Source organism: Phodopus roborovskii, unplaced genomic scaffold, assembly GCF_943737965.1.
Source record: "Phodopus roborovskii unplaced genomic scaffold, PHOROB, whole genome shotgun sequence".
NCBI lineage: Eukaryota > Metazoa > Chordata > Mammalia > Rodentia > Cricetidae > Phodopus > Phodopus roborovskii.
Genome location: NW_026126571.1, coordinates 31,632,820 through 31,660,048, shown reverse-complemented (window position 1 = coordinate 31,660,048; position 27,229 = coordinate 31,632,820). Strand labels below are relative to the sequence as shown.

Sequence of the window (27,229 nt, the reverse complement as noted above, 5' to 3'; positions counted from 1 at the left end):
ATGTGGGAGGGAGAAGTCATCCCACTGTATCAGCTTAAGTGCCATAAACATTTTGGCTTCCAGAGCTTGTGTGTGTGTGTGTGTGTGTGTGTGTGTGTGTGTGTGCGTGCGCACGCGCTCCCGCACGCACGTGTGTTTTCCAAGCACCAAGCAGACACTGTAGACACAGATGGAGGCAAGCACAGTCAGGGTCTCTGAATTCATGATCCCACATTCTGTGGGGGAGGAAGACAGACATGGATTAAAGATGGACACAATAATAGCTCTGAAGATGAAGATGATAAGGTGATGCTTTGAGGCCTAAGTATGGAGAATCATCGATAGCAGGAGGCCAGGGATGGCTTCAGACAGGCAAGGGAGGAGAAAGGAGTGCAAGAGAATTCTCCTAGAGTGGCACAGCCACTGCAGGTCATCATAGACAAGGCCTGTCTCCAAATGTTGACCACACAGCCTCCCTTCCCAGCCAGCTTCCTGAGGCAGCTGCTCCCTGAGTGCTAAGGAGATCTGGGCATGCCTCAATTCCCAGAACATCAGTGCAAGCCTCCCCCAAAATTGGGGCTTCACATTTGCAGGGCCCCAGCTTCCAGATACATGCCTTGGGAGTTGAGGGGTTAATCTGTAGGCCTGCTCCCCACCCTCCCCTTCTCAGTGGCCAGAACTCAGTGGTGTGCTGGTTCCCTTCTTGCCCTTTATGGGTCTTTAAAGAGAAAGTAATTGTAAGCTCACACTTTTCTCTCCCTCTGGGCACCCTTCATTCTCAGGGTGCTCCTTGTCTTTGCAGAGATAAAATACCCTGACAAAAGCATTTTTGAGAAAGGAAGGACTTTTTCGGGTTCATGGTTAGAAGGGGAAGCCCATTGCTTTGGGGAAGTCATAGAGGCAAGAGCCCAAGGCAGCAGGTCCTCCACAGTCAGGAAGCAGAGTGCCCAGGCTGCTGGCTGCTGTTGTCTTACTCAGCCCAGTACCCCACTGCTACCACTCACATTTAGGGTGTGTCTTTTTGTTTCCACAGTGATTCTAAATCCAATCAAGTTAGAAATCCAGATTAACCACCACACCCACCCTCTACCCGTCCAGCTTGTTCTGGGCTCCTAATTCCCTACGTCAGGCCCTGTGTCCTGATGACTAAACTCTGTGCCTCCCCAGCACTGTGTGTGGCACTGCCAGCCGGGCTGCTACTGTCCTCTGGGCAAGGTACTGAGTGCTGATGGAACCATCTGCGTGCCACCCAGTCAGTGCAGCTGCTTGGACCTGCTGACGGGGAAGCACCACCATCCAGGCGCTCAGCTGACAAGGCCTGATGGCTGTAACCACTGGTGAGGGGCCATGCTGTATTGCTGGGGCAGGAGGCAGCATGCTGACAAGAGAAGCTTGCCTGGGTGCCTGTGCATCTAAGCTCTAGGGGTCCAGGCAGCAGTACACTAGATAGCCCTGGAGGAGACACAACGGGCCCCATGACACCTGTCTAACCAGAGGAGAAACTGAGGCAGCCAGCTCCATGTGTCTGCTGAGGGCTGAGTATTTATTCCTGAGAGGGGAGAAGTTGGGCTGGACAAGCAACAGAGAGGGTGTTTGTTCCCATTGCCTGCCCTGCCCTCACTTACCAGCAGGTTATCTACAGTCACTCCTCAGTACAGCACACCAGCTGTGCTATCCAAGAAGGCTAGCTGATGGGACAGACAGGCTTCTGAAGCATATGAGAGGAGGAAAAAGGGCATAGACTATACCGTGAAATTGCAAAGATGGAGAGGAAGGAAAAGGCAGGCAGATGAGTTTGTGGGACATAAGTCATTCTGAACTGCCATCGTTTCCCCTTGCTCTGCTCCCACCCAGCACCTGCATAGAGGGAAGGCTTAACTGCACACACCTGCCCTGCCAAGGTATGTGCTGATGTACAGGGTTGGGGGAGGGGTAGAGGTGTAAGGAGAGTGGTCTCAGGATTACATCAGCTACTTTCAGCGCCTACCCTACCCTTCACAGTGCCTGGAGGCTGGTGCCTATGGTCAGAGTGGACAGCGTGCTCCCAGCCCTGCAGGGGCCAAACAAGGAGCCGCTCCAGGGCCTGTGTCTGCCCAGCTCCCCAGCATGGGGGAGCTCCATGCCCTGAGGAGGCAGGGGAGACAGGGACGCAACAGCAAAGAGAAGCCTGCCCTAACTCCACTGCATGCCCAGGTGTGACATCCCCATGAGGCCTGTGCCCCTGCCCAGAAGCCCCAAATACATGTGCTGACCCTGATGACTTAAGGCCTCCCAAAACAGATGATTCTGTCCCCTTGGTGCAGGGGATGGAGCCTGGGGTCTTTGGGGGCCATGGTCTCCCTGTGATGCATGCCTGGGACAGTCCCTTCGGAGCCGGAGGTGCAGTCATCCTCCTGCCTCTGACGGAGGCAGGCCTTGCCCTGGGGGCCACCAGCAGAGTCGCCCATGTCGAGACAGTTCCACGCTGTGCACAGGTGAAGGCTTTGGGGGTGAGGCAAGGGAGAGTCCTAGAGGAATGCTGGTGCTGGCTACCGTGTTTGCACATAGAACTGTTCAAAGAGCAGCCTCAAGCTCCTTGCCCATTCTTCTGGGTGAGGTGTCAGGTCACAACCAATGTGGGTATAACAAGAGGCTCTTACCCCTTGGGGTAGCTCCTTAACACTAACTCTCTCACTTTCTTCCTAGACTGTGGAGGGGGGCAGCACCTCTTACCCTGTGGGCAGTCCTGTCCTCGCTCTTGCCAGGACCTGTCCCTTGGCAGTGTATGCCTACCAGGCTCAGCGGGCTGTCAGTCTGGCTGCGGGTGTCCTCCAGGCCAGCTCTCCCAAGATGGACTTTGTGTGCTCCCAGCTGACTGTCACTGCCACTTCCAGCCTAGAGCCATGGGTCAGTAGTATCCCCCTTGCACTTAACCTTGCCATCCCCTCCCCCTGGGTACTACTCTGTCTGGTTCTGCATCTCTATCTGTGGGGCCCAGCCCCAGGCTATAGGTTGGGAATTGGAAGCCCTGCACTTCCCACATCCTGGGCTAGTGCAGCTTCCATCTTCTTCCTCCAGGACCTGGGTGCTATTGGGATGAGTGCAGGATGTGGGGAGAGGTGAATTGCTGTGCTATCTAGTCTCCATCCTTATTTTGTGGCCTTCAGGGATCCCTGAGAACCAGAGCCGGTCAGTAGGGTTCACACTCAGCTCCTGGGAGAGCCTGGAACCTGGAGAGGTGGTAACTGGACCCTGTGACAGCTGGTAAGCAGATGGGGGATGAGCTGTGGAACTGGGCAATGGTGCCCTGGGGGACATGGACCAGGTGTGAAACTGAAACCCCTTTCCCTGTCCGCAGCACCTGTAAGGCAGGCATCCTGCAGTGCCATGAGGTGCCCAGCTGCCCTGGTCCTGGGATGTGGAGCTCCTGGGGGCCCTGGGAGAAATGCAGTGTCTCCTGTGGGGGAGGGGAGCAGCTACGCTCTAGGCACTGTGCCCGACCCCCCTGCCCTGGACTAGGTCGACAGAGCCGAATTTGTCATACCCAGGTCTGCAGAGGTGAGCACAGCCAACCTCTGCCCAATAATCCCTTAGTCTAGAGCCCTATCAGGTCCCTTGATCCTGACTCTGAGAGTCTGTAGATGCCTCCCTTTCTGCCCCCACCCTCACCCCATGCCCTCTGCCCCCGCCCGCCGTCATACTCATCCCTTGCTAGTGATGAACAAGTAAAGGTGGAAACAGCCAGATTAAGGGGAAGCTTTGGGGAAGGGGCACTGCCAAGGGGCTGGACACTGTGACTTTCAGGCCACAGAAGTGGGCACAGAGGTAGGCAGCGAGGACATTGGACACTGATTCCAGTGTTGTCTCAGAGACAGGCTGCCCAGTGGGCCGACTATACCGTGCATGCCAGCCCAGTGAGGGGTGCCCCTTCTCTTGCGCTCACATCACGGAACAGGTGGCTTGCTTCTCTGAGAGCTGTGAGGAGGGTTGCCACTGTCCTGAGGGCACCTTCCAGCATCAGTTGGCCTGTGTGCAGGTGAGAACTCAGCTGGGCAGGAGCCTGAAGCTACACCCTCTGTCCCTGGCGTCTGACAGCTCATTGGCCCCAAGGAGTTTGGCCTCTTAGACAGCCCCCTTTGTCATGTGACCTTAAGTAGCACTCAGACCTGGGAGGGTGACAAATTAGGGGCCCAGCAAGGGAAGTGGAGGTGAGGCAGCTTCCCAGGGGTCACCTGCTCTCTGGGGACAGCATCTGAGCTTGTATTCATTACCAGCTGATCTCCCAGTTCAAGGACACCTACAAGACTTTTGAGGCCACCATGATTGCATGCTGCTCTGCGCTCCTCTGGCTGTATAGTACTCAGTCTTCCTAGCAGTAAAGGGCAGTTTCCTGTGGGTCCTCATAGCTACCCTTGGCACACAGCCAAGTAGCCCCATCCTACATCTCAGGAGCTGTACCATTGTGTTTCTCTTCTTAGCCTTGCCTTTGTGGGGAAAGGACCCCCACACCCTCATTCTGCCTGGCCCCACATCCCTGTCTCCAGCTGTGAGGCAGATGGCAGGCTGGTACTCCGTCTGCTCTGTTGAGCCCACCAGATATTTGGGGTTCCATTTCTAATTGTGTGGCCTCTGCCAGCCAGAACCTGAGATGTTTCCTGGTCCTGTTCTCTTGACTAAGATGTGATGACACTGAGCCTTGTGAAGGAAGGTCAGGACTCACACTGAGGCGTCCAGACTCCTCTAATCTGCCTCACCAAGTCCTGTCCTTAGAGTCTCTGCCAATTCTTGCTTGTTCTGTAGAAATATGACTGACTCTCAGCCCAGGTTCACAGCCTCATTCTCAATCCTGTGTGTCCCGGGAAATGCCTCCTGAGGCCCAGGTCCCCCGTCTCTTTCCCAAGTCTTGTTGGAGGCTCTGCACAGGTACCCAGTAGGAAGCTTGCTGGGAGATTTCACTGTCTTCTTGTCCACCCATCCAGGAATGCCCCTGTGTGCTGACAGCCTTGCTGCTGCAGGAGCTTGGGGTAGTCAGCACTGCCCCCAGGACCTACCAAGCCCTTCTGGGAGATGAGGGCCAGCTCCTTGGACCTGGAAATGAGCTCCACCCAGGCCAGATGCTTCAAACAGTCTGCGGAAATTGGTAAGGGTACCTCCCAAGTGTGGAGGGGCTAATGGAGGGCTTCTAGAGTTATCAGGGAGCCTGGGCTGTGTCCTCTCCCTTTGCCTGGTTGTGTCTCCTGGCCACTTTACCACCCCTCATGCCTGTGCTTTCTCCAGCTCCTGTGTTCATGGGAAGCTGTCTTGTTCTGTGGAGGAATGCTTCAGGGCCCATGGCAGCTTTAGTTCATGGAGCATATGGAGCCCGTGTTCCCACTCCTGTGGTGGGTTGGGTACCCGCACCCGAACTCGCCAGTGTGTGCATCCCACACTTGTCTCTGGTGGACTAAGTTGCCATGGGCCCCTTCAGGACCTAGAGTACTGTTTCAGCCCAGAATGTCCTGGTAAGGGAAACAGAAGCTAAGCAGACACCTGCTCAGCCAAGCGTGGCTCAGCCTGCCTTCGTCCTCTTCTGTACCTGTTTATCTCTGCTGGTATCTCTGGATTTTCCTTCCTTTCACCCAATAGTTCTAGACTTCTGTTTGGGCCTGCAATCAGCACTTCTGGAGATCTTGCCAGATGCTCTACACTGTATGTGTGGTGCTGGTAGGGTACACTGCAGGCACCAAAACACTTCTGAACAGGGTCTCCTTTTACACAGGGATTGCAAGGTCCACGGTGGAGCCAGTGATAAGCCTTGCAGGTAGCCCAAGTCTCCTGGCACCTCTCCAGTATGGCCTTTCTTTGGGAAGAGTGAGCCTTGGACTTCTTCCCTCCCCATCCCTACTTCCCAGATGGGCTGGAGCCCTGGCTGACTTTCTTCTTCCCCTCCTTCCCACAGGAGGCTGGGGTCCATGGTCGCCGTGGTCTCCCTGTTCCCACAGCTGCACAGACCCTGTTCATCCAACATGGCGCAGGCGCACACGCCTCTGCTTGGGCAACTGTACAGGGGGGGACTACTTACAGGAGCGTCCTTGCAACCTACCCTCATGTACAGGTATGATTCTGAGTCTCACCCTTAGGGCCCTAATCACAGCCTTCAACCAGTTTACCTAAACCCACACCTGGACATCAGTTAGATCTAATCCAATCTCAGATCAGTGTCTGACTCTAGGCCTCTGTTTGCTTTATCAGCCCTGAGCCCTGACAAGTTCTAGAAGGCCCCTTGGTCCTCATGCGTGTGTGTGTGGGGGGGGGCAAAGCACTCTTTGTTAGGTTGTTCCCCATCACTCAGCAGCCCCATGAGTCAGGGATTGCTGTCCCACATGCTGGGTGAGGAAGTCTGAACTTGAACTGGGGCAGGAAGGAGAGAGCCTGGGGCAGGTTCTGCTGGTTCCAGATCTTTTTTGCTCTGCAGCTCTGGCCCTGTGTCCTGGCCCTGGGTGTGGGTCAGGGAACTGTTCCTGGACGTCTTGGGCCCCATGGGAGCCTTGCTCCCGCAGCTGTGGGGTAGGCCAGCAGCGTCGCCTACGAGCGTATAATCCCCCTGGGCCTGGTGGACACTGGTGCTCTGATATCCTGACTGCACACCAGGAGCGCCGCTTCTGCAACCTGCGTGCCTGTCCAGGTGAGGGGAGCTGGGGACAGAGTAGCTTCGGGCTCCTCCCAGACCCTAACCCTGAGAGACTCTGATGCCTTGCATCTCCTGATCATGCCTGTCTCTCCTGGCTAATGGGATATGTGGGATCCTCTACAGGAGCCAAACCCTGATGGAACTATTCTCTTAACAGTGTCTGGGGGCTGGTCCCGTTGGAGTCCCTGGTCCTGGTGTGATCGCAGCTGTGGAGGGGGCCGATCCCTGAGAAGCAGAAGCTGCTCAAGCCCACCACCCAAGAATGGGGGAGCATCCTGTGTTGGGGAGAAGCACCATGTCCGGTCCTGCAACCCCATGCCATGTGGTACTGCATTAGTGACAGCCACTTCCTGCTTACTGAGCTTAATTCTGCAAAGCTCTCTCCACTCACCTCTAACTTCTTTCCCATTATACCCATGGGATGTAGGAGACCGTCTGCTACTTGGCTGGCTACTTAGGAAAACCCAAGATGTGTAGAGAAGGGATGGCTGGATCTGGATACTTGGCAGGGACCTCCTATGTGTATCTGGGTCCTTTGTGGCCATGGCCAAAATCAAAGATTTGCCACCTACGTGGCTCATGCCTGGGACAGCTTCTCAGCTTTGTCTGCCCTCTTAGCTTCTGGAGAACTATAACTGAGCCCTTTCTTCTCCCTTTCTTAGCTTCAGCCCTCCCTTCTAATTCTCCCAGGGCTAAGGGTCTTGACTATTCCAGACTCATCTGTCAGGAGATCCCCATTTACACTGCACACTGGCTCACACTTCAGACCAGGGCTGTAAACCACTAGGTGAGAATATTCAATTCTGAGATGGACAGATTAATCTAGCTTCATGAACACTTACTGGATTGCCAGCTAGGTTCTGAGAACTCACTGGAGGAGAGAGGGGCTCTCTCCGTACTGAGACTAACCTAACCCCAGGATTCTGCCAAGTCCCAAATGTTTCAGTTCATACCAATATAGGAGAAAGGGTAGACCCTAGAGCCTCTAAGAGCCACTGAGAGGAAAGAGAGAAGGGTCTTGGGGCAGCCCAGAGTTCTTGACTCTGGGCTTCCCTTCTCCCCTGCCAGAGGAAGGCTGCCCAGCAGGCATGGAGATAGTGAGCTGTGCCAACCGCTGCCCCCACAGCTGCTCAGACCTGCGGGAGGGATTCCTGTGTCAGGAGGACCAGGCCTGCCAGCTGGGCTGTCGCTGCTCTCAAGGTACATGGTAGAGATCCTTCTGGCTTCTTGGGAAGCTCAGTAGGAAGGCAGGTGTGGTCTAGATACTAGCACCAACCTGCTGACTTCCCACAGGGTTTCTGGAGCAGGATGGTGGCTGTGTGCCAGTTGAGCACTGTGAATGCATGGATGCCCAGGGCCGCAGCTGGGCCCCAGGGAGCCAGCACCAAGATTCCTGCAACAACTGCTCCTGTCAGGCTGGGCAACTCTTATGCACTGCTCAGGTCTGCCCACCTCCTGCCCACTGTGCCTGGAGCCACTGGTCTGCCTGGAGTCCCTGCAGCCACTCATGTGGACCTCGAGGGCAGCAGAGTCGCTTTAGGTATGGGGCTGGATGACAAGGGTCTCCTGTGTGGCATGGCCTTCCCTCTGACAGAGTTCCTGGGTATTTCCTGCATTCATCCGTGACTTTTCTCCATCCTGTGTCCTGGTCCAGTTTATGCTGGTCACCTAGGCCTTTCCCTGGCCACCTTCATGCTTTCTCTGGACTCACTCCTTGAAGCCATGAACTATCTGTCCCCTCCTCTGCCCTGGCCCTGCCCAGGTCCTCCACATCAGGCTCATGGGCCCTGGACTGTCAGAAGGAGCAGTCACAGAGCCAGTCTTGCCCTGAGGCCCCCTGCCCACCCCTCTGCCTACATGAAGCCCACCCTCGTGCCCTGGGGGACAGCTGGCTACAGGGAGAGTGCCAGCAGTGGTAAGCACAGGCCAGGGAAGGGTGCCCAGGGTTCTGCTGGACAGCAGAGCCCTGAAACTAGGCTCTTTTCTAGTTCCTGCACCCCAGAGGGAGTGACCTGCAGAGACACTGAGTGTTCAGGTTTGGACTCCATCTTGTTCCTCACCTCAGTACCCCCTTGCTGGCCTAATGTCTTCCAGGCCATCTCTTCTATGTCCTGTGTTCCCCATAATAATCACAATGCTACCCTTTGTGTCACGATGATGCCATCCTAAGCTCTGGGTCTTCCCTACCCCCATGTGCTGCCCTAACCTCACCTGGGCCCTCCCACAGTGCCCGGGGGCTGGACGCTGTGGACCTCCTGGACCCACTGTTCTGTCTCCTGTGGAGGTGGAAGCCAGGTTCGCACTCGATCCTGCATGGTGTCAGCTCCTCAGCAGGGGAGCCTACCTTGCCAGGGATCTGATACTCAGACTCAGCACTGTGAGCAGCAGCGGTGCCCACAGCTGCTAGAGACCTGCTCCTGGGGGCCGTGGGGACCCTGTTCCCACAGCTGTGGCACAGGCCTGGCCTCACGCTCTGGATCCTGCCCCTGCTCACTGACCAAAGAGAACTCCATGTGTAATGACACATTCTCACACCTGGACACTAGGGCCTGCTACCCAGGGCCCTGCCAGGGTGAGTTGCTCCTCTGCTTTCTGTCCTCAGAAAACTCAGGGAGTAAGTGTCTGCCTCTGCGAGACTATCTCTCTGAAATTCCCCTATATCTACCCTACAACATCTTGCTTTGTGCTCTCAGAGCTTTTTGCCATGTGTTCTCTTCACCTACTTTGAGGGAATCCACCCATTGGGGCCTTTCAGAACCCATGGCTCCCTCTTGCCCTTTTCCAGCTAGGGCAAGGATGGGTGTGGGCACAGGGGATGCTCTGAGAGCCACCAGCTTACATCCCTGCCCATCTCTAGAGGACTGCATATGGGGTGGCTGGAGCAGCTGGACACACTGCTCCTGTAAGGTCCTGGTGCAACAGCGTTACCGACACCAGGAGCCAGCACCTGGCCGGGCTGTGGGGGGCGCCCCTTGCACAGGTCTGGATGGCCACTTCCGGCCATGCACCATTGGCAACTGCTCAGGTAAGGCCTAGGGATGAACGACCAATGAGCCGAATGGCGATAATGGCAGGTACCTTCATGTAGACCCACTGCCCATAAGACCACAGTGCAAGTGCCCAGGGTTTGCACTAACCCTTGCCCTGGGGCACCCAGTCACTCTTGCACTAACTTCACCCCTCACAATGTCTTTCTGCGATTTCCCGTTTGACAGCTGCTAGCCTCACTGTTTTTAGCCTCCTGTAGCTGACTCAGAGGCAGGGTATCTCTGTCCCTCATCTTGTCCCTTTGTGCCCAACCTGCCAGTCTCTGAAACACCCACCATAATTCTGACTCCCACAACCTCTACTCCATGAAGCTTCTTGGATCTTGAGGCCCAGCCATCCCAATCCTTCCTGGGGAACATGAGCTGAGCAGGAGCCAGGTAGAAGGTTTGGGAGCGTTAGTCTTTCTTGGCAGACAGCAGCAGGACAGTCTTGTGTTATCACCTCTTAAAGGCGTCACTGGGACCGTGTAGCTTATGCTTTGTTTTGTGATGGCATGGTCTCCATGGGCTGGCCCTCCACCAGCATGCCTCCTTTTCCCTCAGAGGACAGCTGCCCACCTCCCTTTGAGTTCCAGTCTTGTGGCTTCCCCTGTGCCGGGCTCTGTGCCACACATCTGAGCCATCAGCTCTGCCAGGACTTGCCACCTTGCCAGCCTGGCTGCTACTGTCCCAAGGTGAGCCCCAGAAGTTGGGAGTCTCTGCCCAGCTCCCTGGCCCCCCTCTTCAGGACACTCATAGGAGAGGGACCACACCACTTCCATGCTGGGAACCTCTCTCTACTTTGTCACCACCCCACACACGGGCTCAGCAACACACATGTACACTGCTAGAAGCCAGCATGGTGCAGGACACATAGCTGACAATGGTCTCTTCACAGTCCCAAACTATCCTCACTTTTCCTTCTGTGCAGGGCCTGCTGGAGCAGGCTGGGGACTGCATTCTCCCAGAGCAGTGTAACTGCTGGCATACCACAGGAGAGGGAACTGGGGTGACCCTGGCCCCTGGGGACCACCTGCAGTTAGGCTGTAAGGAATGGTGAGTATTAGGAGAAGGTGGTGAGGGGGGGTGGTACAGGGTAGAAGCCAGAAGTGCAGTGGGCAAACAGAGGTCAGGATGAACCTGTTTGGACCATTATAACCCGAAATCAAGTGACCCCAAGATACTCAGCTTTACAACTTGTTCATCCTGCCCCCAGAGCACCCAGCTCTTGGACTGATGAGCCAGCCATACATGGCTCAGCAGACTCCTGTTCCCTCAAGTTCCCCCTGATGTGCTTCTCCCACAGTGAATGCCAGAATGGAGAGCTACAGTGTTCCAGCCAAGGGTGTGAAGGTAATCATGGCCTTGGGAGAACTGTCCATATTAGCCCAGGCTGGAGTGCTTTGGGACTTGCTAAAGCCAGGACAGTCCTAGACAAATATTACACCACTCTGCCCAACACCTTTTTGTTTGTTTGTTTGTTTGTTTTTCGAGACAGGGTTTCTCTGTAGCTTTGGAGCCTGTCCTGGAACTCGATCTGTAGACCAGGCTGTCCTCAAATGCACAGAAATCCACCTGCCTCTGCTTCCTGAGGGCTGGGATTAAAGGCGTGCACCACTACCTCCACCTGGCTCTGACACCTTTCTTAGTCCTGTTTACTACCCCTTTTACTCATGATCCTCTGGGCTGAAAAGTCCCTGAGACCAGAACAAACCATTTGCCTTTATAGGTCTTCTGCCTCTGACTGGATGGTCGGAGTGGTCACCTTGTGGGCCCTGCCTGCCCCTAAGTGCCCTGGCCCCTGCCTCCAAGTCTGCCCTGGAGGGGCACTGGCCTCTGAACACATCAGGCCTATCGCATACCTTCATCACTTTACTGGCTTCAGAGCAATACCGGCACCGCCTCTGCTTGGACCCTGAGACAGGGAGGCCCTGGGCAGGAGACCCTGCACTTTGCACTGTGCCCCTCAGCCAGCAACGCCTCTGCCCTGACCCTGGGGCCTGCAATGGTGAAGGAGAGATACCAGCTAGCGGGCAGAATGGGCCTGGCATACTGGCAGCAAGGAGCTGTTCAGATGGGGGCAGGGTAGGGTGGGGTAGCCATAGGTTCATTTCAGAAATGAAGCAGTCTGCTAAGCCTTCTGATTGTCTCTGGGGCCTGCTGGATTTGAGACATGGTAGAGTCCCAGTAGCAGTTAGGGCTACGAAAGAAAAAAGAACCCGAAGGGTCAAGGGTATGTTTCTAGGCAAGGAGTAGACAAGGTCTGGGGTAGATGCCTGAGGCTGATGGCCAAGGCACTGAGTTCCATTTTTTATTTTTCCCTCCGTAGACACATGCCAATGGGGTCCTTGGGGGCCTTGGAGCCCCTGCCAAGTGCCCTGCAATGGCGGATTCAAGCTGCGCTGGAGAGAGGCAAGAGATAACCCTGGTGGAGAATGCCGTGGACCATGGGCTCAAACAGAAAGCTGCAACGTGGGACCTTGCCTAGGTAACCAGTAACCCAGTACCAAGGCATCCCAAGAAGGCAGAGACTGGAACGTTGGAAATGGCCCCTGAGGGGAATTGGTGATAAATGGTAGAAGAGAGGGTCTTCTTGGGGGTGGGGTAGGCAAGAGTACCCCAATACAGACTTTTACTTCTGAATCCCAGGGGAGAGCTGTGAAATCCTGGGTACCGTGTTTACCCCTGACTGTGCCAACCAGTGCCCTCGCAGTTGTACTGACCTCTGGGATGGTGTTCAGTGTCTTCAGGGAGCCTGCAGCCCAGGTAGGTAGCTGGCCTGGGGAACCGTCTTCACCACAGAAACAGGAATAGCAGAGGGGAAATTTAAACTATCGATTATGACAGGTCAAGAAAGTACATTGTTGGGGTCACTTTTAGCAACCACTTTGAGTCTCTCCTAGTGGCTCTATCAAAACCTGCTGTGTTGCTGGCTGTGGTGATAAACATTTGTAAATCCCAGCATTTGAGAGCCTAAGGCATGAGGATTGCTTCAAGGCTAGCCTGGGATACGTTGTGAATTCAAGGACAGTCTAGGTCAGTAACATGACCCTATCAAAACAAACTGCTCTGTAGAGGAGCATAGAGGTGTCTCCCTGGCATGGCCAGAGGGTGAGACCAGGATTTGAACCCAGTCTGCCTGTTGGAGGGACCCATTATGTAAACCTTGTCCAAAGCACTGAATTTTATAACCCTTTTATTAGCAAGTATTAATTGTATAAGATAATGGGTCACATTTTCATACACGTGTATATTATACTTTCACCATATTCTCCTTCATCCTCCCTGATTTCCCCAGCCCTCTTCCTCTTCCCTAATAAGTCACACTCCTACTTTAAAGTCTTTTTAAAGCACTGACTCTTGCTTTCCTATCTCAGGCTGCCGATGTCCCCCTGGTCAGCTGATGCAGAATGGACATTGTGTGCCCATCTCTTCTTGCCGCTGTGGCCTTCCCAGTGACAATGGCTCATGGGAGCTGGCCCCCACACAGGTGGTTCAGCTGGATTGCCATAACTGGTATGCTGCCATTCTGCCAAACCAAGCCAAGGACTTTGAGTGGGTGACATGGGCCAGGTCAAGGCTATGGGCACTTCTGGGGAATGAAAACTGTTTGTCCAGACTTGAGGCCTGAGCTTTTGGTGGACACCCTGTCCACAGCACATGCATCAATGGGTCCCTGGTGTGTCCATCGCTCGAGTGTCCAGTCATAGGACCTTGGTCAGCCTGGAGCCAGTGCTCAGCTGCCTGTGGTGGGGGCACCATGGTACGCCACAGGAGCTGTGAGGAGCTTCCCGAGGGTGCACCATGCCAGGCCCTGAGCATGCAACAATGGCAAGAGTGTAATCTGCAGGCCTGCCCTGGTGAGTGCCCTGGATCTGGAGTGGCATAGCCTTTCATCTTTGCTGGCCCACGCAGTGGGTACAAGAGGCTGTCTGTAACCTGCAAGTGCCCCTGTCATTGTGTGTGTTTCCCAGAGTGTCCACCCGGGCAAGTGCTTAGTACCTGCGCCACTTTGTGCCCGAGCCTCTGCTCCCACTTGCAGCCTGGTAGCATCTGTGTGGGAGAACCATGCCAGCTTGGCTGTAGCTGCCCTGGGGGACAGGTGAGCCAGACCACTGACTTCTGGCTTGGGGGGGGACAGTTGGGAAGGCATGGGGTTAGACCCAAGTGTAACTGAGTCTACCCACCTCAGCTGCTACACAATGGCACATGCGTCCCCCCTGCTGCCTGTCCGTGCTCCCAGCATTCCCTGCCCTGGGGCCTCGCCCTACCCTTGGAAGAACAGGCCCAGGAGCTGCCCACAGGGACTGTGCTTACCTGGAACTGCACAAACTGGTGAGGGTTCAGAGCCTAGGTGGAGGGCAGGGTTGTTGAGATTGGGGTGGGGAGGAGGGCCAGGGGGCCTCTGAGCAGTTGCTTCTGTCTTCTTAGCACCTGTCAAGGTGGCGCCTTCATCTGCTCCCACATCAACTGTCAGGGTGAGAAATGGCTGTCCTTGCCTCTCCAAAGCCAAGACTCTGCTCAGGGGAAGAGGGCCCTGCCTACAACCTAGGCTAAGCTACTTGCTTCAGAAACTGCCTGCTTCTTGTCCACATGAACCACTTCTCTGCCCCGAGGCCCAACATTCCCCACTCTGCAATCCCCAAGCACCCTGTGTGTCTTTTCCACTCATGGTGGTATTCACCAATACAGTAGATATGCACTGAGCCAGGCCACATGAGTGAGGCCAGGGAGTGAAAGGATGCTTCTTGCTGATGAAGAAATTGAGGTCCAGAGGGGTGAGTGGAAAAGTTGCTCACCTTTAACACACTGGAATCTGTGGATTCAGACACAGACTTGGCAAGTTCCAAAACACCCAGCCTGATTGCTGATTGAAAGTGAGCCAGCCCTCAGAACAAATAAAAACAGGAGACTGTCTCTGAGTTTCTGGCAAAGAGGCAATACCCTTAGGATGTGACAGGGTACGGAAATGCAGAGGTAAGGTGGACAGGATTAGTTATAGGGAGAGAGATCTGTCTGGGCCAGTGTTTGAGGAATGGATCAGAGGGAGAGGTGTAGCTGATGGATGGCTGCTGAAGCCAGGAGGCAGCATAGGAAGGGGACAGGTAAAGTACCTGAGGAGTGTCTAGTAGGGAGGGCAATCTAGGCTGGATCCAGAGCTGACAGGGACAGCAGGTCTACTGTCTTCCTGCAGGGTGCCCTCCTGGGGAAATCTGGCAGCACATGGCCCCAGGGGAGCTGGGACCTTGCGAAAAGACATGCCCAGAAATGAACGTGACACTGATTTGGAACAACTGCACTGAGGCACAGGCTCCAGGTTGTGTGTGTCAGCCTGGGCACTTCCGCAGCCAGACAGGTGTCTGTATTCCCAAAGACCACTGTGAATGTTGGCACCGAGGGAGTCCCCACTTGGTGAGACACCAGCTGCTTTTCTTGCCCAAGGGTTCCCTACCTACTGATCTGTAGCTGTACTTCTTTTGGCTCCCTACCCCCAGACTCCCAGTAGTGCACAGGCTCTGCTCTCTCAGGACCCAACTGGCCCTGGTTTGAAACACCCCCCACCCTCCAGCTCTAGTGTATTGGGTTTTCCCAGCCAGACTCTAGTCCTGGGCCAGTAGGTTGGCTGGAACTCCCAGGCTGGATTTAGAATTAAGTTGTTACCATGGAAGCCCAGAGGGCTGGAGAGATGACTCAAATAGTAAGGGCATGTACTGCTTTTATGGAGGTTTGAGTTTCCTTCCCAGTACACACATACAGACACACACACACACACACACACACAGAGAGAGAGAGAGAGAGAGAGAGAGAGAGAGAGAGAGATTAAAAGTAAAAATAAAGTCTTAAAAAAGAAAATCCAGGAGAGCTCAACCAGAGCTTTCTCCCCTTGCAGCCTGGATCTAAGTGGCAGGAAGCTTGTGAGAGCTGTCACTGCCTCCATGGGAAGAGCATCTGCACTCGACACTGCCCAAGCCTCACCTGTGCTCAGGTACCCTGTGGCCCTGTAGCCTTCTTGACAGACCCTTGGGCCTTCCCTTCATGGCTGGTCTTAGGGTTTCTGGACAGGCAGTGTGGGGTGATGGGATGTCCCCCTAAGTGGATCATGGGCGGCTCTCTGCAGGGTGAAGTAATGGTGCAGGAACCAGGCAGCTGTTGTCCTGTTTGTCAACGGGACACTCAGGGTATGTAGGGCATGGTTACCTGTACAATGCCTTTCTCTGGTCTGGACCTTTCTGCCTCACAATGTTCCCGTCTCCCCCAGGCTCGCGTGCATGGGGATCAGAGTTCTTCCCCCACCCCAGGCTCTGCCTTAACGTGTCTTTTGCCCAAGCCCCCAGTCATGGCTTCTTCCTCTGTCTTGGTTTTACCCCCTCAGCCCCAGAGGAGGAGCCAGCCTCCTGCCAGTACCTCACAGAACACAGGAACCTCACCAAGGGTCCCTGCCACCTGGATCAGGTAGAAGTGAGCTACTGCAGTGGACACTGCAGGTCCAGCACCCATGTCATGACTGAGGTGAGCTGGGACTGCCTTACAGATCCACCGGGCAAGTCAGCCAGTGCCCTGGGGGCTTGACACTAACTGAGGACCTGGGAAAAACCCAGAGAACACAATCCATTCTCACAGAGCTGACAGAATGCCAGGGCCCTTCTTCAAGGTGGTGGTATACATACATGCCAGAGTATGCCTCTCAGACCACTTGTGTCCCTCTAAGCCAATAAGCCAAGATGCCCATAAAAAGGTTCCCGGAGGGAAAGTGGCTGAGGCTAGACCCATGAGGCTCACATTTGGAGAGTGCCCAGAGTTGGCTTTTTACAGTTAGGTCCTCCTGGACTTTCCCTGTAAGGTCTACACCAGAGCAAGCCCAGAAACAAGTTCTCTCCGCTTGCTCTCTTTGGACCCTATTTCACCTCGTGAACCCCCTTAGCTCCCAACCTGGAGAGCTATAACTCAGGTCACTGGCATTCCCTTTGAGCAGAGACCTGGCTCCTGGCCCCCAGCACCTCACATCTGTTCTTGAGGCCATTTTCTTTTGCTTCCACCCAACTGGGTTCACTAGTGCTGGAAGACAATGGTGCTTTCTCTTGGGTTCCCAAAAGGTTGCCTTTCGGTTCTGCGCTGTCTTGCTGTCTTGAGTGCCCCTGCCCCTCCTGGGAATGCTTTCCCCAAACACATTTGGAACTTATGGAACACGGTGTAGAGAAAGAAAAGAGAGGAACAGAATTCAGAGATAATAACCTTTGCCATTTTTGAACTTGATACTATGTGAATCTGAAAGAGTTATAAACTATACAAATATTATAGATAAAATTAAGTCACTGTCCTGTGGGGCAGAAGGGTCTGCTCTGGAAGGGCAGCCCCACAGTGCTTAGGGTCCCAACTGTGCACTTAGGGTTTTTAGCAGATTCCTGTGTGACTGGCCCATTTCCATCTAGGCTTAAAGCCCCTTAGGGTGGAAACCACATCCTTATCCTGATGCATTTATCCACTGGGTGTTTAGATGTGCTGGGGATGGAGTGAAAAAAGTGGACTTCTTAAGGAAGGGGGTGTGGTGGTGATGCTCCCCACCCTCAGGCTACCTTGGGAGTTCAGGAAGGGAAAGGCCAAGGAAGAGAGGGCAACTCCATTTGGCTCCCTCCCCACTCAGCCGGTTTCTTTTCCCCAGGAACCCTATTTGCAGAGCCAGTGCGATTGCTGTAGCTACAGGCTGGATCCAGACAGCCCCGTGCGGATCCTGAACCTTCATTGCCCTGATGGCCACACAGAGCCAGTGGTGTTGCCAGTGATTCACAGCTGCCAGTGCAGTGCCTGCCAGGGTGGTGGGTCTGGCTGGGGAGGGAGAGCAGCTCCACAGGACCATCCCTCCCCTTAAGGAGGCCTTAGGAACATGCACAGCACATGGCCCCGTTCTTCCTTGGTTTTATCAGTCTACTCAGCTTTTCCCCTCATCTGCATGCTTAAATTGTACCTGGTTCAAGTCTTCTGTTGAGGTCTGTACTCAGCCCCATCCCTTAAACAGGCCTGACATCTCCACAGACTTGCTGTGAGGACTCTGGAAGGGTATGCATGTGAAGTACCTGGTTAAGTTGCATACCTGATGTGCACTAACTGAGGTCATTCCATATGCCAAGGGTGGGGGAGACATAGAGGAGGGAGGGCATGGAAGAGCTGGCTCCACCCTGCACCTCCTTCAGCTCTAGCCCATGTCCTCTGCCCTACCCCATCTTTGTCCCACCTGACCATGCTGTCTCTCACTAGCCCATCTCAAAATTCTGTCTGCAGGTGGTGATTTCTCCAAACACTGACAGGCTCTGCTGGATGCATCTACTGCTATCTCTCTTGCAGCCATGGGATTCTGTGGCCCCTCCCGACTTCCTTCAGTGCCCATTTAGCTGCCTCTGACCTGTGGCATTAGCATATTCCAAATAAAGTGATTCAGGCAACTGATGCTGACAAACCAGTGTGTGGTCTCTGTTTCTGGTTTCAAGAGGGGGTTGGAGGGAGAGCTCAGCCTAGAATGCAGTGGCTCTGGTGGGTCCTTCATGCATCATCATGACAGTCACTGTGGCTTGGATAAGTCACTCTCCATCACTGTCTCACTCACCTCAGCTGTTGTGGGACAGGGTTGGATCTGAAATCTGAAGAGCTCCTGTGTTAGACAGGAGTATCCCAGGTCACATCCCTCAACCCAGTGTAATTCCATCACAACATAGAGAATTCTGGAATATTCAAGGTTCCTCTTAATGACAGTTTTATTGAACTGTAATTTATATACTAAGAATCTCTTTCTCCCCCCCACTTCCCCTGTATGTGATTAAAAAAAAAAAAAAAAAAGATTTTATTTATTTATTTTACATGTATGAGTGCTCTATCTGCATGTATTCCAGAAGAGGGCATCAGATCCCACTACAGATAGTTGTGAGCTACCACTTTGGGAATGGAACTCAGATCCTCTGGAAGAGCAGTCAGTGCTCTTAACTGCTGAGCCATCTCTCCAGGGCTGTGATTTTCAAGATATGGTCTCACTGTGTGAGACCTGACCGGCCTGGAATTCTCTATAAACCAGGCTGTCCTTAAACTCAACAAAAATCCACCTGCCTCCTAAATACTTGGATTACCAGTATAAGGTGGCATTTCCAGCCAGAAATTCATTCATTTTAACTTTAAAACTTAACGACTTGATCAGAAAGTAAATAGATTTGCACAAACATCACCTCCACCCAGTTTTAAAACATTTTCCTGCCTCTAGCCCCAGGCAGTACTAAACTGTTTTTCATCTCAATAGAATTGCCCTTTCTGGATATGTCACATAAATGCCTGGATTCTTTCAATTAATCTGATGATTCTGAGGTTCACTGACATTATAGCATATAACATTAGTTCATTCCTTTTTACTCCTAAAAAGTGGCTATCTCATGGATCATCTACAAAATGCCTACCATCTGCCTATTGATGGACATTCCTTATGGCTTGCCTACCTATCTATCTTTCCCTTGAAAAAGATTCCTGGTGCTGCTGCTTTTCTATTATGCTTAAAATTATTATGAAGATTTTTGTACAAGTTTTTGTGTGGACACACTTTTACATCCCCAGCACCTGGGCAGTGATCACCTATAACTCCAGCACTTAGGGTGTAGAGAGAGTAGGATCCTGGGAATATCTGGTCAGTTGCTGCAAAGTCAGTTCCAGGTTCAGTGAAGGACCCTGTCTCAAAATGATAAAGGGAGGCACCTACACAAATTTGATGTGTAAGATACACACACACACACACACACACACACACACACACTCACTCACACTCACACATTGTAAATCTAGTATGATGTCCCAGCCTGTAGTCAAGAGGCTAAGGCAGGAGAATCAGGAGTTCATGTTGGGCTATTAGTGACATGCTCTCTCTCTCTCTCTCTCTCTCTCTCTCTCTCTCTCTCTCTCTGTGTGTGTGTGTGTGTGTGTGTGTGTGTGTGTGTGTTTTAACCACTGAGCCATCTCTCCAGCCCCCGTGTGTGTGCTTTAAATAATAAAAAAAAATGTATTTACTTAGAAGCATTCAGAATGCCAACAAAACAGCTGCAATTTTTTTTTGCAATTACAGAGTGGTATTCAGTCAACAGAACAATTACCTTCATATAAGCTACATCAGAGACATTTGAAGATGAAAAAAACCAAAACAAAAAATTACCATCCCCATATATAACTAATTGTGCTGTTCACCAACAAGAACCTGCTTTAAATTTCCACAATTTACAACCCCCCAGACTGTATCAGGCAAGGTTAGTGGCTATTGAAAATGCCACCATGGCAGGGCTATCTAAAGACACATTTGGTAGTGTGTTAACTACACAAAAAAGACACTGTACAATTTACAAACAAGTCTTACACAGTCTTACATTTCATAATTTTTTTTAAAGGAGTGAGTTGTGTACAGGGGGTTAAATGCTTTGTAGACACACACACACACACACACACACACACACACACACAAAACAACAACTGTGCTAGAACGAACTTATTCATTATCACCATCTTCATCTCCGTCTCCCTCCTCTTCCTCATCCTCTTCGTCCTACTCATCATCTTCCTCTTCCTTTTTTTCCTTTGCTCTTTTCTGCCTTGACCACCCCCTTTATTCGCTGCATCAGGTTTCCCTTTAGCTCTGTAAGCAGCAATATCCTTTTCTTACTTCTTCAGCTTGGCAGCCTTCTTTTCGCAGGGCTGCTTGGCATCTGCAGCAGTGTTGATCCACAACTCTCCCAGTTTCTTTGCAGTATCACCAATGGACAATGTAGATTTTCATTTCTCTTTCATAACGAGCCTTGTCTGTCTTTGCCATGTCTTCAAAATTTTCCTTTTCTTTACCAGACATGGTCTTCCATCTTTCTGAGCACTTCTTGGAGAACTCTGAGGAGTTGACAGCAGCATCCGTGTGCTTCTTCTTGTGTTCCTCCCGGAAAGTTTGTACAAAGAATGTGTATGAGGACATTTTGCCTCTCAGCTTCTTAGAATCTCCTTTGCCCATGTTTCGTTGTTTTTCGTCCACGAGGCACAGAGTCGCCCAGCGCCAGGCTAGCTCTTGTTTGCCCAGGAGCTGTCTCTATGGAGCTCAATGTACTGCAATGGCTGCCTGTTTTTTGTTTGTTTGTTTGTTTGTTTTAAGAAACAAAATTAGAAATATATGGAAAAAGTATTGCCCTTAATTAATCTTGTTGGCTTGTTGACCAGTATGCTAGTGGGAGTTGCCCACAGCAAGAGGAGCTGGTCCAATCTGGAGACTCTCCAGGCTGGACTACATCTCCCATGAGCTTCTCCACCTCCGCGAGGCGTCAGCCGGAAAGCGCCCGCTAGTACCACACCAGTCCCAGCTCATCACTAGTTTTGCCAGCGCTGGCACTAGCTCTGTCTCCTCGCGCTGTGAAAGAGTGGAGTTTGCTGCGGCTTGCCCACCCAACCCGGGCTCGGGTCCGGGATCCCAAGTCCCGAATAGGTCGCGGCGGCCTCGGGAAAGGCCTGGAGGGAGGCAGACTTCACGGGCGCCAGAACCTGGCCATGGAGGCTAGGGAGACGGGGAAGGTAGGACTGGAAGGGCGCGGGGTCGCTCTCCTGTCGTACATCCCGGCTAGTGGATGAACTAGCCTTGAAGAAAAGTGCTTGCCCCGCCGCCTGCCTAGTCTTCCTTGCCTGGAGACACTTACTCCTCCTGGCCCTAGCATTCCCCAGCCCCAGGTCACCCTTTGGGTCAGGCATTCCTCTGCTAGCCACGCATAGTGATGCCAAAGTGTTTCTAGTTTCTTTTCTTCGCTTTTGGCTTTTGGAGGAGGCCTTGCTTATAACACTGGATAGAGACCGGATAGGACGCCAGTGAGAGTCAAAGGGTGGGCAACTGAGAACTGAGGGGAGAGCCTATACTACTTAGCTCCTCCTTCCTTCCCAAGAAAGGGAAAAAAGGCTTCTGGCATTTTCTCGAGTACTTCTAGTTTATCTGCTTTATGAAGAATGTGGGCACGGCTTAGAAACACACCCCACAATCTTCAAGGCTTTTGGCAAGAAGACGCTTTGGAGATGGGAGATGAGGTAGGATTGAGAGGGATCGGGAGCAGAGGAGCATTGACAGGGTCGCTGGTTTGTGAACACACTGGTTAAGAGACAGGCAACCTCTTAATAGTAAAGTCTTTTACATGTTCTTTGCATCCAGTACTTGGACCCAGTAGACAAGGACTCTACCCATTGAGCTACATTCCCTGCGCTTGCAAACATTCTTGAGGATGGGGGTGGGGACAGCAAGGAAGGAATTTTCTCAACAAACATTTTCAAATACTTGTAAAACTTTCCCTCTCTCTCCCCTCTGTCCTTCTCCATCTCCTTTGTGTCCATTTAATAAACATTTGTACTCTGAGATTTGCATTGAATAAGATGTTGGAAGTACAAGAATACATAGAAAGGAGACCTCTCCTGTAATTTCCACCTGAGTAACTTGGATGAGCCTGGGAAGGCTGGCCCATGAGGGAGAAAAGATGAAGAGGGTATTTTGGTGCCATAATTTTGTCTGGAAAGGCTCCTGCCTTAGAAAAGCAGTTCTTTGTTTTAGCTTCCACCCTCCCTTTCCCCCAGTCCATTAGCCACAGATTTTCCAGAGCTAGCAGTCTACAGAACATCTGGATGAAGGCAAGCTCAGCTGGATCTGTAATGAAAGGAAGCTGATTGGCTAGTCTAGGAGCTGTGGGAAACACACAGGTGCACACACTAAAAGGAATGGCCCTTTCTCTTGGGTAACATCTTCAGATTGGATGATGTTGAACTTGAATTCAGATGAGAACATTAAAAAATGACATCAAGACTAGAATTAGCAATTTAAGGTTCATTTCCAAACTCTCCTGTCAGTAGTATTCTTCTTTAACCTTTAACAAAAGACAGGAATAGAGTTATTTTGGAGGAAACAAAGAAATTTGATTTTTTTTTTTCAGGTGTGCCCAATTGAAAATCTCAAGTCTCAGAAATTTTCCCCTTGATTTTAATCTGGATTACAGAGTGTCTCCAAAAGGTTTAGCTCTCTCCATATGTTTTTTTGCCCTGGGAGATGACATTATCCAAAAGTGAGAGAAACATTGTGAAAACAACTGGCAGTAAAGATAATCACAAACTAGTGAAAAAACAAAGGTCTGTGCAGAATATGAACTCAGATTCTGAGCATAGAGCTGTGAAATTGGGGAGTCCCTTTGGGATGTCTCCATCTCTTTGCCAGAATACCACTTAGTTGTTATTTTGTGACATTTATTAACTAAAAGCAATCTTGGGGTGTTGGATTGTGGGTAGGATACCAAGCTGATCATTGATAGAATAGTGGATAGAGGTTAAAGACTTGTCATTCTGCATCCAGTTATCCTGTTTTTTTTTTTTTTTTTTTTTTTTTTTTGTCTCAGCCCTGGTCTCTACAAATCTCTCTTACTTGTTTATATACTTTTTGGCTTTACTTGTAGCATCTCCAGTTAGAACTGTAGAACAGCACTTGCTATTTAAGAGGCTCTGAGCAAGTATTTTCTGAAAGGATGGCTGGTAAGGTGTCCACCTTGCTGTCCTTAGGGGGCTTGTGTTGGTGGTGCTGCTGGGCATGTGTAGGAGTGTGCACCTGTACCTCTTCATGGGTGTGTCTGTTGCTTCCTAGCCACCTCTGACTATGCTTATGGAAATGATTATCCTGTCTCAATTATGTTCCAGTCCAATTCTGTTACTGCAATTCTGCTGTATGATCTGCAAGCATGTATGAACACTTAATAAATGAACATTGAATAAAAAAATGAAGTAACTGACTATGAAATTTTTTTGTATAATGCTGTGGTGGAGAGGGAGAGGTGCTTGTAAAGGGTCTTATAAAATAAACAGTCAAACACAGGTTTCCTGAGTGCCAGGCCCTACAAGAGAAATGAGGCATAGGTTGGGGTAGGAGCTACACTCACCAGAGATGGACTATGGACAAGACCTTGATGGGTGACAGGCTGTAAGTATCGGGAGAAAAGGGCAGTTAGGGGACCTAGATTTGGGGGTGTAGAGAGAGGGAAGATGAAAGGTAGGTTGAGTGATTGGAAGAGGTAAGCCAGAGTGAGGAGGGTTGAACTTCATGTTGAGAGGGTTTTGGTGCTGAATAGAAGAACTGGCTAAAATAGAACATTCAGATACACTCTGCATCCTACATAGGTAAGAAGTTGTAGTAGATATCATTCTGTAAATATGTTTCTCTTATTGGTTAATGAATAAAGCCCTGTTGGCCAATAGGAAAGCAAGATAGGTGGGACTAGGAGACAAGGAGGATTCAGGAAGAGGTAGGAGGAGATTAAACATGTAGGACCAAGGGAGCAGAACTCTGGATCCTCTCTTTGGTAAGATGAGACCACGTGGAAATACTTAGATTAATAGAAATGGGTTAATATTTAAGACAGAGCTAGCCAATAAGAAACACTAGTAACAGGCCAACAGCTTTATCTCTAATACAGCGTCTCTGTGTGTTATTTGGGGCTGGCATGGCTCTGGGACCTGGCTGGTGGGAAAAACTACTCATAACAAGGTTTCTGTTATTCAAGCAGATTTGAGGTTTTATACTACAGTCACCTAGAAACAGAAGATGTTTGCCACAAAAGAGGGGTGCCAGGTATTTGTCTATCACTCTGGGTGAAAAAGACACTTCTTCATCCCATATTCAGTTTCTGCCTCATCGTGCCACTAAGGAGATGGGACCATCAGACTTCCTTATGGTACCTTCTCAACCTGAAGAAGCAGCATGTCCCTGGTCACAAGAGTTTCTCATTTGGTTGGTTTTAGAAGATAGGGTCTCACTATATATAGCAGGCTGACCTTCAACTCTCCATCACTCTTCAGTGGCCTCCAGCTGCTAGGCATATTCTGTGGATTATAGGTGTTTGTTTGTTAGTTTGTTTTGTTTATTAGCCTGTATCCATAGGAATAGACTGCCCTCCAGTCCTGATGTGCAGCACTCATTCTGGGATCAGATTCTCTTCCTTATTTTTCCACACTAATCCCCTTCAGCTGTTTTTGTATGTGCCACTTTCCTGTCTGGCTGCTTACTTTTAGTGGTGTCCACTTTGCAGTAGCATCTGGAACAGGTTCCTCTGAGCTTATAACAGATACTTGTTATAAGTGAATGGCTTGCAGTATCATTTCCCTGCTATTTTCTTCTTTATTATGGTGTGTGTGTGTGTGTGTGCACGCGCGTGCACACATGTATAAATCAGGGGTCAGTATTCTTCTGTCATGTGGGTCCTAGACTTAACTTAGGTCATTAGGGTTGGCTGCAAGTGCCTTTACCTGCTAAGCTATTTTTGCTAGACTCTACTACTGCTTTTAAAAATGTTTTCATATATTCATAGATAAAAATTGGGAGGTCGTATACCAAATAATAGTAATTCTGTTTCAATGATGAGAATACTCATAAAACATTTTTTTTTCTGGGGCCTAGAGAGATGGCTTGGCTGTTAAAGACACTTGATATTCTTGAAGAAGATTCAAGTTCAGTTCCTGGCACCTATATGGTAGATCACAACCATCTGTAACTCCAGTTAGAGGGGATCTGACATCCTCTTTGGACTTTCCCAGGCCCAGGGTATGAGTGTGGTAAATGTACATACATGCAGGCAAAACACTCATACATATAAATATTATAATTTAAAAAAATTTAAATGAGGAGAAGCAATTGAGAAAGACACCTGACACCAATCTCTACATATTCACACACATGTATACACAAACACACGCGCGCGTGTGCGCGCACGTACAAAATGTAAATATATACACTTCTTGGGTCAGCCTCATAAAGAAGGCTCTGACTCAGTTCAGTGACTGTGGATTTCTAATTTTATTCCATTATGATTTGCACTCATTTAGCAAGAGAGATTGGTTGCAGGTTGAGCATGTACACCGTCAGCACTTCCTAATCTGACCCACACACTGGTAAATTCGAAGAGTAGGAACTCTGACAGCCAGTGTGGAAGATGCGTCTCAAACGGATACTTAGCAGAGATCATTTTTCCTTTCAGGTTCCTGTGACCTTTGATGACATCACACTGTACTTGCTGCAGGAGGAATGGATGCTGCCCCATCAGCCCCAAAAGGACTGTTCTGTTTCCGACAAGCTGACAGCACCTCTAGGTATGGATTTCTGCGCCTACCACCTCAGCCTTGTCTGGGTCAGGACGAATTGGAGAATTTCTTGAAATTCTTTGGTTCCTCATCTCCTCAATCCCTGTCCTTTTCTCCTCTTTTTAGGTTGGCCAGGATAACTTAAATGCCCAGCAGTCTGATGCTTTGGGCTGAGTGGGAGACAGTCTGTGGACCTGTGGGGTCCCCAGGACCCTGGAGGGAGTCCATGGTTGTGGCCAGAGCATTGGTTTTGCTCTTCTCTCTCCAGATCCACACACTGATGCTCAGGTGCTTTTGACCTCGTAGGCCTCAATTTTTTTCTTAAGGCAATTTAATGAGAGGAAATGAATTAAAAAACTTGGTACAAATTTAGATGTTTTTCATCTCTTGTGTTTTAGGTTTTAAATACACTTTTCTCTCCTTTTATCTTACCTCCTGTACCAAGGACAGAAGTGACTGTGTTCAAAATGTTTGTGCACACATATGTTCTGTTCTAGATTGAGTATCCATAACCCAAAAGTCTGCAATCTGAAATACTACAAACTCTGAAACTTTTAGAGAGTCACCTGCATTTATAGGTTTTCAATTTTTGGAGTATTTTAGACTAGGGGTACTCTACTAGTAAAGTGCAAATACTTAAAAATCTGAAAAATTCCAAAATCTGATAGTCTCATGAAGCTCAGACTATCCTCAAATTCCCTAAAAAGCTACAAATGACACTGAATTTTTGATCTTCCTGCCTGTGCCTCTGCAAGTATTGGGCTGAATTTAGAGCCTTGAGCTTTGTAGGCGAGCACTGTGTCAACTGAGCTACAGCCCTAGTCCCCATGGCCCTGAGCCTTTTGTGTGAGGCTAATTAACTCGTGTTTGTCAGATGAAGGTGTGGGAGCTGTGACCTCAGTGTCATGGGTGGTGGAATTATGACTATACTGGGTCCTATTGCTGTGTCTGTTTAATAAAGTTTAAAACCACCAAGTCTCTGAAACTTCAAATTGCAAAGCAGTAGCTCCCAGGTCAGCTTTGACTCACAGTGGGAGTTTTGTTCCACTTTGCTTTGTTTGCTACTTCGGCTTTTACTGTTTTTGTTTGGGTTATCTACAAAGTGTTTTAAGTTGCCAAGAATGAACCACAGGGAATTTTCATGTACAGTGTAGCTCTCTGGGATCTCTTGTAAGTGGGACTATGTGCCAGTGCTGGATCTATGTCTGACATGGTTACCTTCTACTTACTTGTATTATTATGGATATAAATGTTTTCTCTGCATGTGTGTCTATGTACCATGTGTGTGCCAGGTATCCATGGAAGTCAGAAGAGGGTGTTAGGTTCCCTGGAACTGGGGTTATAGATGGTTGTGAACTGTCGTGTAGGTGCTAGGAACTGAACCAGGGTCCTCTGGCTCAGCCAGTGATCTTAAGCACTGAGCCATCTCTCCAGC

The 27,229-nt window shown here is 50.7% G+C and overlaps 2 protein-coding genes and 1 pseudogene across 2 annotated transcripts in view; 2 read left to right on the top strand and 1 right to left on the bottom strand.

Annotated features, from left to right (window-relative positions):
- Positions 1–18,106, top strand: part of LOC127235630 (SCO-spondin) — a 52,585-nt gene extending 34,479 nt beyond the window's left edge. The window contains exons 65-100 of the mRNA XM_051202979.1: positions 1,147–1,316; positions 1,834–1,880; positions 1,981–2,172; positions 2,283–2,453; positions 2,665–2,865; positions 3,126–3,222; positions 3,317–3,516; positions 3,828–3,994; positions 4,938–5,098; positions 5,236–5,459; positions 5,717–5,758; positions 5,897–6,052; positions 6,413–6,622; positions 6,786–6,953; positions 7,697–7,828; positions 7,922–8,168; positions 8,391–8,543; positions 8,617–8,663; positions 8,856–9,200; positions 9,486–9,653; positions 10,219–10,349; positions 10,586–10,710; positions 10,961–11,007; positions 11,384–11,662; positions 11,984–12,142; positions 12,304–12,420; positions 13,032–13,170; positions 13,312–13,514; positions 13,629–13,756; positions 13,847–13,989; positions 14,086–14,132; positions 14,849–15,066; positions 15,545–15,640; positions 15,773–15,833; positions 16,034–16,164; positions 17,315–18,106. Of these exons, the coding sequence (XP_051058936.1) occupies positions 1,147–1,316; positions 1,834–1,880; positions 1,981–2,172; positions 2,283–2,453; positions 2,665–2,865; positions 3,126–3,222; positions 3,317–3,516; positions 3,828–3,994; positions 4,938–5,098; positions 5,236–5,459; positions 5,717–5,758; positions 5,897–6,052; positions 6,413–6,622; positions 6,786–6,953; positions 7,697–7,828; positions 7,922–8,168; positions 8,391–8,543; positions 8,617–8,663; positions 8,856–9,200; positions 9,486–9,653; positions 10,219–10,349; positions 10,586–10,710; positions 10,961–11,007; positions 11,384–11,662; positions 11,984–12,142; positions 12,304–12,420; positions 13,032–13,170; positions 13,312–13,514; positions 13,629–13,756; positions 13,847–13,989; positions 14,086–14,132; positions 14,849–15,066; positions 15,545–15,640; positions 15,773–15,833; positions 16,034–16,164; positions 17,315–17,521 (5,529 nt within the window). The 3' untranslated portion in view covers positions 17,522–18,106. The remainder of the gene's footprint in view (positions 1–1,146; positions 1,317–1,833; positions 1,881–1,980; positions 2,173–2,282; positions 2,454–2,664; positions 2,866–3,125; positions 3,223–3,316; positions 3,517–3,827; positions 3,995–4,937; positions 5,099–5,235; positions 5,460–5,716; positions 5,759–5,896; positions 6,053–6,412; positions 6,623–6,785; positions 6,954–7,696; positions 7,829–7,921; positions 8,169–8,390; positions 8,544–8,616; positions 8,664–8,855; positions 9,201–9,485; positions 9,654–10,218; positions 10,350–10,585; positions 10,711–10,960; positions 11,008–11,383; positions 11,663–11,983; positions 12,143–12,303; positions 12,421–13,031; positions 13,171–13,311; positions 13,515–13,628; positions 13,757–13,846; positions 13,990–14,085; positions 14,133–14,848; positions 15,067–15,544; positions 15,641–15,772; positions 15,834–16,033; positions 16,165–17,314) is intronic.
- A 2,052-nt stretch (positions 18,107–20,158) lies between these two features.
- On the bottom strand, positions 20,159–20,668 carry LOC127235723 (high mobility group protein B1-like; annotated as a pseudogene).
- Positions 20,669–25,744: 5,076 nt separating this feature from the next.
- Positions 25,745–27,229, top strand: part of Znf862 (zinc finger protein 862) — a 27,168-nt gene continuing 25,683 nt past the window's right edge. The window contains exon 1 of the mRNA XM_051202978.1: positions 25,745–25,803. The gene's annotated coding sequence lies outside the window, so the exon portion shown is untranslated. The remainder of the gene's footprint in view (positions 25,804–27,229) is intronic.